Raw genomic sequence first — 12,633 nt, 5'->3', positions numbered from 1 at the left:
AATAATATTGCTTCCTCTATGTATTTTTCCCACTTTAGGAGTGGCGCCCTCGAGGAAATTATAGCCTAGTAAACAACACAGCACTCGTACGGGATTCTGATTATTTGATATTTTTCTGGACCAAGATGGGCCCAGGATTGCACAAAGCCTCCAACTTACTGGAGGTCCCAGGGACTTCTTGCTGTCCGGTTCTAAGCCGGCTTAAGTGCTTCGGTGTAGACTTGAGAAGATATGTTGGTCCCCATCCTGCACTGATATCCGGGATCACTGCTTTTCTTGAGGCCAAAATAATTTCAAAGATTTAAAGAACATGAAAATTGGAACTTGGAATGTTACGACGCTAAAAAATGACTATCGCATCGACATTTTGACTGACGAATTCAGACGGTTTGAACTGGATTTATTAGGAGTTTCAGAAACTCACATCCCAGGGGTAGGAAGCATGAAATTAGGTGACATAGAATTTGTTTACTCAGGCAGGAAGGATGGGGTATATAGACAGGGAGTAGGGCTCATGATGAATAAGGAAGCTGCTAAGTCTTGTTTAGGCTGGGAAGGTATTAATAATAGAATACTAATTGCTCATTTTATTACTAAAAAGTTTAGGGTATCAGTTATAGTAGTATATGCCCCCATTGAACCAACTGATGGAGATACTAGTGACTCAGATGAATTTTACTTACAGTTACAGGAGCAAATAGACATGGTACCAGGTAGAAATATGTTGTTTTTGCTAGGAGATTTTAATGCCCAGGTTGGTAGAAATAGGGATAGATGGTATCCTAGCCTAGGTAAATTTGGTGTAGGCAAAGAAAACAGTAATGGCTATAGGATTTTGCAATTTTGTAGGTATAACAACCTAGTTATAACCAATACGGTGTTTGGTCACAAAATGGCCCATAAGTTGACATGGTATCCACGAGATGGTAAGACAGCAAGCCTTATTGATTATGTTATTGTAAACAGAAGACTAGAAGGATCAATACAAGATACTAGGGTGTATAGGAGTGCCGTTATTGATGTTAAAAGTAAAGATCACCATCTAGTAGTGTCTAAGGTTAATTTAAAGCTGAAATTTCGGGAGGGTAAATCCCTCCCGGAAAGTTATGATGTTGGTAGACTTCAGGATGAAAATTTGAGAAAAAAATTCCAGGAACAGTTGAGTACTAAACTTGAGAGTTTAAAATTTGACAATGTGGAAGATGAATGGAATAATTTCAGAAAAACAATTTGTGAAGTTGCTGATGGTGTCCTAGGGAAGAGTGCTAAGACTGCAACTAGGAATATTAGTGAAAAAGCTTTAGGTTTAATAGAGAGTAGAAGGGGTTTGTATAAGAATTATCTTAGTGATAGGTCGTATGAAAACAAAAGGAATGTAAAGAAAGTGGAGAAAGCATTAAAATATGAACTAAGGATATGTGAAGTGGAGGCGATGGATAAAATTGTTGAGGATCTGGAAGATGCGGCTAGACGGCATAATAGTAAAATGTTATACTGGCATGTTAATAAATTGAAAGGGAGTAGCCAATCCGGACTAGTCCCAGTTAAAGATAGAAATGGGGCCACAATTAGTGATAAGGAAAAAGTTAAAGAAAGATGGGTGGAACATTTTGAGAATGTGCTAAACCGAGATACAGTTGCAGGAAAAGATATAGATGAAAATGAAAAAGTTTGTGATACATTGGCTGTGAAGGAAAATTTGTTTAGTGAGGAAGAATTAGCGACAGCACTAAAATGATTAAGAAATAATAAGGCCCCAGCTGCTGATAGTATGATTAATGAGTTTCTTAAATATGGTGGCTCTGAGGTTAGGAATAAGCTACTGAAGATTATGAACATGATTTTTGAAAAAGGGGAAGTACCCAGTGATTTTAGGAAAACCTTAATTAAACCACTGTATAAGAAAGGTGACAAGAGTGAGTGTCGTAATTATCGAGGCATTAGTCTGGTCTCTGTAGGTAGCAAATTCCTGAGTAATATGATACTTTTTAGACTGAGACATTCTGTAGACAAAGTTCTAAGGGAATAACAATGCGGTTTTAGAAAAGGTAGAGGATGTGTCGACCATGTTTTCACTCTTGGGTTAATAATTGAGAAGTCCCTTCGTTGTCAAACACCTCTGGTCCTCAGTTTATCGATTATGAGCAAGCTTTCGATTCTGTTGATAGAACATCGTTAACAAAGGTCTTATCGTTATATGGTATACCTGAAAAATACGTTAAAGTGATTTGCGCTATGTACGAGAATAATACTGCTGCGGTTAAGGTAGGAAATGAGGTTAGCAACTGGTTTTGTATTAAATCAGGAGTTAAGCAGGGTTGTGTTCTATCCCCCTTTATATGGATCATTTTGATGGACTTCGTCTTAAGGAGCACAGGAAAGGTAATTGGAGACCATGGAATCAAATGTGAGTGTGAGCAAAATGAATGCATTTTTAGAGGTTTTACGAGTTCAGGGTGCTAAAATAGGCTTGAAAATTAATGTTAAGAAGGCTAAGTCACTAAGGCTAGGAATAAGTGAAGATGAACAGGTGACATTAGGTAACGAAAAGATTGATCAGGTTGGGAGCTTCAGTTACCTTGGTAGTATTATTAGTAAAGATGGTGGGAGCAATGAAGATGTTAAAAGTAGAATAGCTAAGGCTCAGGGTGTTTTTTCACAGTTAAAACAAGTTTGGAAGAATAGAAAGATAAGTCTACAAACCAAGATTAGAATATTGGAAGCTACAGTGATGACAGTGGTCAAATATGGCTCTGAAACATGGGCACTCCGAGAAGCAGATGAAAATTTACTAGATGTTTTCCAGAGAAATTGCCTACGGATTGTTCTGGATATCCGACTGACTGACCGTATTTCAAACAGTAGGTTGTACGAAAAGTCTGGTTCAATCCCGCTTTCTGGGGCTATAATGAAAGAAAGGTTGAGATGGCTAGGCCACGTTCTATTGATGAAGGATGACAGATTAACGAAAATTGTCCTTTTTGGCCAACCGTCTGGGGCTACACGGAAAGCAGGTTGTCCTTGTCCGGGTTGGGAGGATGTCATAAATAAAGATTTAAAGGAAATAGGAACTTCCTGGGAGGGTGTAAAGAGGGAGGCTTTAAATAGATTAGGTTGGAGGAGGAGCGTGCGTAGCTGTGCTGGCCTCAGGCGGCTTGGTGCTGCAGTGAGTTATTATTATTATTAGTAGTAGTAGTAGTAGTATGCTACTAGACTAGTCAAGTCAGGTCAAAGTCCTATATGTACTAGACCAGTCAAGACCTGTTTACTATTTGCTCAAACTATTTGGTGCTTAAACTGTAGAAAATAACTATAACAGTGCTGCTCTCAAATCCTAAGAAATTCAGAATATACATTTCTTTTCTCCAAAACAAGAGCATTCCCCCCCCCCACACACAAAAAAGAATTAAAGGTTTTGTTCCGTTTGCACAAATATTAGGCCACTAAATGTATGCAATATATCCTATATGTACTAGATGTCCTATATGTACTAGATCTATAAGTCCTATAAGTACTTGACCAGTCAAGACCTGTTTACTATTTCCCAGAACTATTTGGTACTTAAACTATAAAAGATGACTATGACAGCGCTGCTCTTATCTTAAATTTCTGATCTTAAGAAATTCAGAACATAAATTTCCTTTTCCAAAACAGGAGAATTCCCCCCTCCCTAAAAAATAGTTAAAGGTTTTGCCCCATTTGCACAAATATTAGGCCAGTAGATATATGCAATGATTAATTATAGGGCAATCAAGTGATAGTGGGATCTGCAAAATATCCAGTTTAGAAGCATTTGGGGCATGATTCTATGTTTTTAAATCTAATATAACATTTTTTTTCTTTGAATCTCGTACTATTTTGTACCCAAATTAGTGTGAATATTTAGTACTGACGCTGAAATTTAATCCTGGCGAGATCCAACCTGAGTTGGGTGTGTTTGTTGTAGTCATTATTATCGTTTGGTTTTATTCTATTAATTGGTATTTATTTTCATTTCAGGATTCTTGGGAAGCTGATGACAGATGGGAAGGTGAAGATGAAGAGCCAGTTAAGGTCAAGGTATTATTATTTAAACATTAAGGGTTAAAAACTTTTCCTACTCTAACTGTCACTCCTGCACACAAAGGTGCAGGAATATGAGGTGTTTACCCTCAATCCAGGACACATTAAGGAATTTCCAAGAAAATTTTACTTTTTTAACAGAGAAAGATATAAAAAGATAGAGAAAGTTGTTGGTTCGGTGCCCGAGTCGGACCTCTATAGATGTAAATTTGGGCAGTAGCTTGCTAACTTCAGTGCCCAAAAATTTGAATGTATTTAAAATCAGGGACACTAGTTACTAATTTTGATGCTCAGGGAAATAAAAAAAGTAATGCAGATGACACGATAATACAACCAATAGGCACTGATGGGATCAATGATTGCAAATGACATTAGGCTAGGAAAATAATATACAATATTTTGATGGAGAAAACAGGGAACAAATTGTTGATGTATCACCTCCCCCAACCCCCTACCTAAGAGCCAAAAATGTATAGGCAAAAGAAGGAAACATTTATGTATGACCATAAAGTACCCGTGCTTTGCCTAACGATGTAAAATTGCAGTAACAAAGAGGCCCCTCCCCTCGGAACAGTTACGAAAATAGGAAGGAGAGAGGGATGGGAGTTTTTAACTGTCCTCCTAAATTTAGAATTCTTTTTGTACCTGTGATAAAACAAATGTCAAATAAAGAACAGCATAGCCTCCACCCTAGATTTTTAAAAATCACTTTTTTTGTATTATCAGTTTTAGAATATCGAAAAAATCCTTACCCATCCACCCATTACATTTTCGTGAATGGGTACTAATGCAATAAACTCACAGAACTTAAATTAAACTTTCTGGAATTCCTAGGGTACCAGAATTAGCAAGCATCTATCCTGCTTAAGATGCATTTAGTTTCCAAAATTAAAAAAGGTAAGGTAAAGGATACGGCATTAGACTTTACAGTCCGTACCGGCGGTGCTGATCTCCGTTTCTTGGCCCTTCAGCCAGGAAGTGCAATGGGGGGTTGGGGGCCAGCCATCCTATGCTTTCGCACACCCTTCCTGTTTACCTTCCCCAGATTTCTCCAGGTACCCATTTAGAGCTGGGTCGACTCTGGCTAAGCTTACAGAGTCACGCCACTGACCCCCGTCCCAAACTGAAGAATTGGGTACACTGGGATTCGAACCCGTGTCCTCTCAGACAAGGGATCCTGAATCCAGCGCACCAACCCACTCGGCCAGGACGGCTTGTTTCCGAAATTAGCAAACTAATGCCCCACGATTAAATTCCAAAGAGTAGCTGCCCAGGTACCAAAGGTCCAAAGAGCACCATTCTGAGTACTGAAGACCCGATTGTAGTGAAAACCATTTTTGTGGCACTTGGTATTTACCAAGTAACATATAGCAATCGCAAATTCTGTTGGTCTGTCTTTCCCGGTTTTGCAAGTTTAGGTCCTTCCAGATAAGCTAGGACGATGAAATATGGCAGGCGTATCAGGGACCAGACCAGATTAAGTTAGAAATAGTAATTTCCCCGATATGACTATAAGGGGGGGGGGGAATGGGGGGACGGATAATCGGAAAAATTATAAAAAAGAGGTATTTTTAACTTACGAACGGGTGATCGGATTTTAATAAAATTTGATATTTAGATGGATATCGTGTCTCAGAGCTTTCGTATGGATCCGGTGACATTGGGGGGAGTTGGAGGAGGAAACCTAAAATCTTGGAAAATGCTTAGAGTAGAGGGATCGAAATGAAACTCGGTGGGAAAAATAAGCATAAGTCCTATATACGTGATTGACATAACCGGAACGGATCCACTCTATTTAGGGGAGTTGGGGGGAGGGTTAGATCTGAAGATTTAAAAATAATGAGGTATTTTTAACTTACGAAGGAGTGATTGGATCTTAATGAAATATCATATTTAGGAGGACCTCGTAACTTAGATCTCCTATTTTAAATTCCGACCGGATCAAGTGTCATTGGGAGGAGTTGATGGGGGGGGGGGAGAATCTTAGAAAACGTGAAAATTGAGGCATCTTTATCTTACGAATGGGTGATCGGATCTTAATGGAATTTGATCTATAGAAAGATCTTATGTCCCAGATAATCCATTTTTGAATCGGATCCGGAGACATAGGGGGTTAGAGGGAGGAAACAGAAATTTTGGAAACCGAAAATCTTGGAAAACGCTTAAAGTGGAGATATCGGGATGAAACTTAATGGGAAGAATAAGCACAAGTCCTAGATACGTGATTGACGCAATTGGAACGCTTCCGCTCTCTTTGGGGGGATTTCCAGTGCTATGGCGAGTTTGGTGCTTCTGGGCGTGCTAGGACGGTGAAAATTGGTAGGCGTGTCAGGGACCTGCACAATTTTGACTTGATGATAGTCGTTGAATTGAAAAAATTGAAAAATGGGGTACTTTTAACTTTAAATTGGGTGATCGGATCTTAATAAAATTTTATATTAGAAGGATCTTGTGTCTCAGAGCTCTTACGTTAAATCCCGACCGGTGATATTGGGGGAGTTGGAGGGGGAAACGGGAAATCTTCGAAAAGGCTTAGAGTGGAGGGATCGGGATGAAACTTGGTGGGAAGAATAAGCACAAGTCATAGATACGTGATTGATATAATCGGACTGAATCAGCTCTCTTTCGAGGGGGGGGGGGACTGTTAATTCGGAAAAATTAGAAATATTGAGGTATTTTTAACTTAAGAACGGGTGACCGGATCCTAATAAAACTTGATATTTAGAGGGAACTCATGTCTCAGAGTTCTTATTTTAAATCCTGACCAGATCTGGTAACATTAGGGGAGTTGGAGGGGAAAACCGAAAAGCTTGGAAAACGCTTAGAGTGGAGAGATCGGGAAGAAAGTTGAAGGATAGAATAAGCATATGTGGCAGATACTAAATTGACGTAAATGGACTGGATCTGCTCTCTTTGGAGAAGTTAGGGGGGTCCAGTGCTTTGGCGAGTTCGGTGCTTCTGGACGTGCTACGACGATGAAAATTGGTAGGCGTGTCAGGGACCAGCACCAATTGACTTAATAAAGTCTTTTTCCCGGATTCGCCCATCTTGGGGCTGAAGGGAGAGGAAAAGTTAGAAAAAATGAGGTATTTTTAACTTACGAGTTGGTGATCGGATCTTAATGAATTTTTATATTTAGAAGGACCTCGTGTCTCAGAACTCTTATTTTAAATCCCGACCGGCATTAAGCCTCTGATTTGCCTTTTAAGTCAATCTATTGATTCTTAGAATTTTGCTAAAGTTCATGTCTTGGCTCTTGTTTTTATCTTCGTCCACCCGGGTTCAACATAATAATACCCAACAGTAAATTTTACGGAGAAAGATGATTGTATGTTTTTAAATCTAATATAACACTTTTTTTCTTTGAATCTTGTACTATTTTGTACCCAAATTAGTGTGAATATTTAGTACTGACGCTGAAATTTAATCCTGCCGAGATCCAACCTGAGTTGGATGTGTTTGTAATAGTCATTATTATCGTTTGGTTTTTTTCTATTAATTGTCATTTATTTTCATTTCAGGATTCTTGGGAAGCTGATGACAGATGGGAAGGTGAAGATGAAGAGCCAGTTAAGGTCAAGGTATTATTATTTAAACATTAAGGGTTAAAAACTTCTCCTGCTCTAACTGTCACTCCTACACACAAAGGTGCAGGAATATAAGGTGTTTATCCTCAATCCAGGACACATTAAAGAATTTCCAAGAAAATTGTACTTTTTTAACATCATATTTTCGGACACGGAGAAAGTTTTTGGTTCGGTGCCCGGGTCGGACCTCAATAGATGTAAATTTGGGTAGTAGCTTGCTAACTTCAGTGCCCAAAAATTTGAATGTATTTAAAATCAGGGACACTAGTTACTAATTTCGATGCTCAGGAAAATCAATAAAGTAATGCAGATGACACGATAGTAAAACCAATAGGCACTGATGGGAACAATAATTGGAAAAGACATTTGGCTAGAAAAATAATATAAAACAGGAAACAAGTTGTTGATGTATCACCTCCCCCAACCCCCTACCAAAGAGCCAAAAATGTTTAGGCAAAAGAAGGAAACATTTATGTATGACCATAAAGTACCCGTGTTTTGCATAACGAAGTAAAATTGCAGTAACAAAGAGGCCCCTCCCCTCGGAACAGTTACAAAAATTGGAAGGAGAGAGGGGTGGGAGGTTTTAACTGTCATCCTAAATACAGAATCTTTTTTTTATTTATGATAAAACAAATATCAAATAAAGAACAACATAGCCTCCATCCTAGATTTTTAAAAATCGCTTTTTTTGTATTATCAGTTTTAGAATATTGAAAAAATCCTTACCCCTCCACCCATTATATTTTCGTGAATGGGTACCAATGCAATAAACTCACAGAACTTAAAGTCAACTTTCTGGAGTTCCTAGGGTACCAGAATAAGCAAGCTTCTACCCTGCTTAAGATGCCTTTAGTTTCGAAATTAGCAAACTAATGCCCCACAATTAAATTCCAAAGAGCAGCTGCCCAGGTACCAAAGGTCCAAAGAGCACCATTCTCGGTACCGAAGACCCGATTGTAGTGAAAACCATTTTTATGGCACTTGGTATTTACCAAGTAACATATAGCGATCGCAAATTCTGTTGGTCTGTCTGTCCCGGTTTTGCAAGTTTAGGTCCTTCCAGATAAGCTAGGACGATGAAATTTGGCAGGCGTATCAGGGACCAGACCCGGTTAAAATAGAAATAGTCATTTACCCGATTTGACCATCTGGGGGGGGGGGGTGGTCGGATAATCGGAAAAATTATAAAAAATTAGATATTTTTAACTTATGAACGTGTGATCGGATCTTAATAAAATTTGATATTTAGATGGATACCGTGTCTCAGAGCTCTTATTTTGAATCTCGTACGGATCCAGTGATATTGGGAGGAGTTGGAGGAGGAAACCCAAAATCTTGGAAAACGCTTAGAGTGGAGGGATCGAAATGAAACTTCTTGGGAAAAATAAGTACAAGTCCTAGATATGTGATTGATATAACCGGAACGGATCCACTCTATTTAGGGGAGTTGGGGGGAGGGTCAATTCTGAAGAATTAGAAATAATGACGTATTTTTAACTTATCATATTTATGAAATATCATATTTAGGAGGACCTCGTAAATCAGATCTCTTATTTTAAATTCCGACCAGATCAAGTGTCATTGGGGGAGTTGGGGGGGGAATCTTATAAAACGTTTAGAGTAGAGAGATCAGGATGAAACTTGGTGGGAAGAATAAGCACAAGTCCAAGATCCGTGACTGACGTAACTAGACTGGATCCACTCTCTTTGGAAAAGTTTGGGGGGGGGGGGTAATTCGGAAAAATAGAAAAAATGAAGTATTTGCAGCTTACGAACGGGGGATCAGATCTTAATGAAATTTGATATTTAGAAGGACCTTGTGCTTCAGAGCTCTTATTTTAAATCCTGACCAGATCCGGTGACCTTGGCGGGAATTGGAGGGGGAAACCGGAAATCTTAGAAAGCGTGAAAATTGAGGCATCTTTATCTTACGAATGGGTGATCGGATCTTAATGAAATTTGATATATAGACAGATCTTATGTCTCAGATAGTCCATTTTTAATCGGACCTGGAGACATAGGGGGTTGGAGGGGGAAAACAGAAATCTTGGAAACCGAATATCTTCGGTTTATTTTCGGTATTAGCTCAAAGTGGAGAGATCGGGATGAAACTTAATGGGAAGAATAAGCACAAGTCCTAGATACGTGATTGAAGTAATTGGAACGGTTCCGCTCTCTTTGGGGGGAGTTTAGGGAGATTTCCAGTGCTTTGGCGAGTTTGGTGCTTCTGGACGTGCTAGGACGATGAAAATTGATAGGCGTGTAAGGGACCTGCACAACTTTGACTTGATAATAGTCGTTTCCCCGACTCGGCCATCTGGGGGGCTGGAGGGGGAGGAAAAATTGAAAAATGGGGTATTTTTAACTTACAGATGGGTGATCGGATCTTAATGAAATGTGATATTTAGAAGGATCTTGTGTCTCAGAGCTCTTACGTTAAATCCCGAGCGGTGATATTGGGGGAATTTGAGGGGGAAACGGGAATTCTTCGAAAAAGCTTAGAGTGGAGAGATCGGGATGAAACTTGGTGGGAAGAATAAGCACAAGTCCTAGATACGTGATTAACACAATCGGATTGAATCAGCTCTCTTTGGCGGGGGGGGGGAGGGTGTTAATTCGGAAAAATTGGAAAAATTGAGGTATTTTTAACTTAAGAACGGGTAACCGGATCCCAATGAAAATTGATATTTAGAAGGAATCATATCTCAGAGCTCTTATTTTGAATCCTGACCAGATCTGGTGACATTGGGGGGAGTTGGAGGAGAAAACCGAAAATGTTGGAAAACGCTTAGAATTGAGAGATCGGGATGAAACTTGGTGGATAGAGGTGTATAAGCAAATGTGGTAGACACGCAATTGACGTAAACGGACTGGATCTGCTCTCTTTGGAGAAGTTAGGGGGGTGTCCAGTGCTTTGGTGAGTTCGGTGCCTGCACCAATTGACTTAATAAAGTCGTTTTCCCGGATTCGCCCATCTGGGGGCTGAAGGGAGAGGAAAAATTAAAAAAATGAGATATTTTTAACTTACGAGTGGGTGATCGGATCTTAATGAATGTTTATGTTTAGAAGGACCTCGTGTCTCAGAGCTCTTATTTTAAATCTCGACCGGCATTAAGCCTCTGATTTTCCTTTCAAATCAATCTATTGATTTTTAGAATTTGCTAGAGCTCATGTCGTATGAGCTCTTGGCTCTTTCGACCTCATCATAAGTGCCATATGAGCTCTTGGCTCTTGTTTTTATCTTCGTCCACCCGGGTTTAACATAATAATACCCAACAGTATATTTTACGGAGAAAAATTTACCGACAATGTATTTAATATAAACAATATATATATATATATATATATATATATATATATATATATATATATATATATATATATATATATATATATATATATATATATATATATATATATCTATATATATAAAAATAAGTTGTCTGTCTGTCTGTGGGTCTGTGGATCTGTGGATCAGGTGACGTCATGTTTTGGCTGACGTCATGAAATTAGTTGCCGTCATTTTTGTTATGACGATGCTTAGTATATTGTAAAACACATTAATTTGGTTAATAATATACCATTTAAAACACCAAAATGAACATGCTGGAGTAGTCACTCGGTGAGAGAGGGTGTCAGAACGGAGAATGAAGGTCCCAGGTTCAAATCCTGGTTAGGCTAAAAAAGGTAAAAAACTAAAACTAAAAAAAAAACTGAAAAAACTTAAAAAAAAGGCAAAAACTACAAAAAAAACTAAAAACTAATAAAAAAAATAAAAAAGCCGAAAAACTAAAAAAACTAAAGAAACTAAAAAAAGGAAAAAACTTAAAAAACTAAAAACTAAAAAAAACTAAAAAAAAGGAAAAATGAAAAATAGAAGAGAAAAAGAATACTAATAAAATTAAAAATAAAAATAAAAAAAAATAAAAAAGATAAAAAGCTAAAAAAAGGTAAAAACCAATAAAAACTAGAAAGAAAAAAAGGTAAAAAACTAAAAAAAAAAATTCATTTAAAAAACTAAAAAAAACTAAAAAACGTAAAAACTAAAAGAACTAAAAAAGTAAAAAAAAAACTAAAAAAAGGAAAAAACTGAAAAATAAGCGGGATATAAAACAGGGGGATATAAATGACGACCGGGACACCGGGACATAAGGAATATAAATGAATCAGAAAATACAACTCATGTTTCCAAATGACGTCGTTTGGAGCCCAAATTGAAAATCTAGATCAATTTATGTCTACTTTCAAAGTAAAAGGGCAAATTTATCATAGAGCAGGGTCTCTTCTACCATTCTCAGGCGAGAATCATAAATTTTTACAATTGTACTTCATCAGTGATAGAAATTCTGAATTGAATGCACGTTGCGAAATTTCTCCCAACATTGAAAGGACAATCGTTTCCCAATTACAACATCTTTTCCACGAAAATAATAATTTAGTGCGTCTGTTCAAAACAGCCATCGATTTGATGCCTACTTATACGCATAAAATTGTTATTTCCGCTGACAAAACGCCTCCTGGCCAACATGTGCGTAGATACAATGCTCCAACTATCGACGAAGTGGCCATCGTTATGGTCGGTGATCAGTTTTTACCTCGAGATATTATTCTCAGGGTTTCCACCACACGTGCTACAACTAAAAATAGGCCTACCAATAATACTTTTAAGAAATATAAACCCACCAAAGCTTTGCTATGGCACTCGACTTGCCGTAAAAAAAAACAATGGAAAACCTAATAGAGGCCACAATCTTGACAGGGCCTTTTGAGGGTGAGGCTGTTCTTATTCCTCGCATTCCCAAGATTCCAACGGATCTGCCTTTTCAATTTAAAAGATTGCAATTCCCAATTCGATTAGCATTTGCAATCACCATTAACAAAGCTCAAGGTCAATCATTAGAAAAATGTGGTATAGATCTTAATACTGATTGTTTTTCCCATTGACAATTGTACGTTGCATGTTCGAGGGTCGGTAAACCTG

General features: G+C 38.1%; 1 protein-coding gene across 7 annotated transcripts in view; it reads left to right on the top strand.

Moving 5' to 3' along the window:
• Positions 1–12,633, top strand: part of LOC136026894 (uncharacterized) — a 56,704-nt gene that overhangs the window by 21,916 nt on the left and 22,155 nt on the right. The window contains exons 4-5 of one of the 7 annotated variants that reach the window (XM_065703709.1): positions 4,000–4,053; positions 7,584–7,637. In XM_065703709.1, the coding sequence (XP_065559781.1) occupies positions 4,000–4,053; positions 7,584–7,637 (108 nt within the window). Of the gene's footprint in view, positions 1–3,999; positions 4,060–7,583; positions 7,644–12,633 lie in introns of all 7 variants that reach the window. The other 6 variants (XM_065703708.1, XM_065703707.1, XM_065703706.1 and 3 more) reach the window with 6 other exon arrangements.

Source organism: Artemia franciscana, chromosome 5 (assembly GCF_032884065.1).
Source record: "Artemia franciscana chromosome 5, ASM3288406v1, whole genome shotgun sequence".
Classification (NCBI taxonomy): Eukaryota; Metazoa; Arthropoda; class Branchiopoda; order Anostraca; family Artemiidae; genus Artemia; species Artemia franciscana.
The sequence above is the reverse complement of the archived record's forward strand: the minus strand, read 5'-3'. Positions and strand labels throughout refer to the sequence as shown.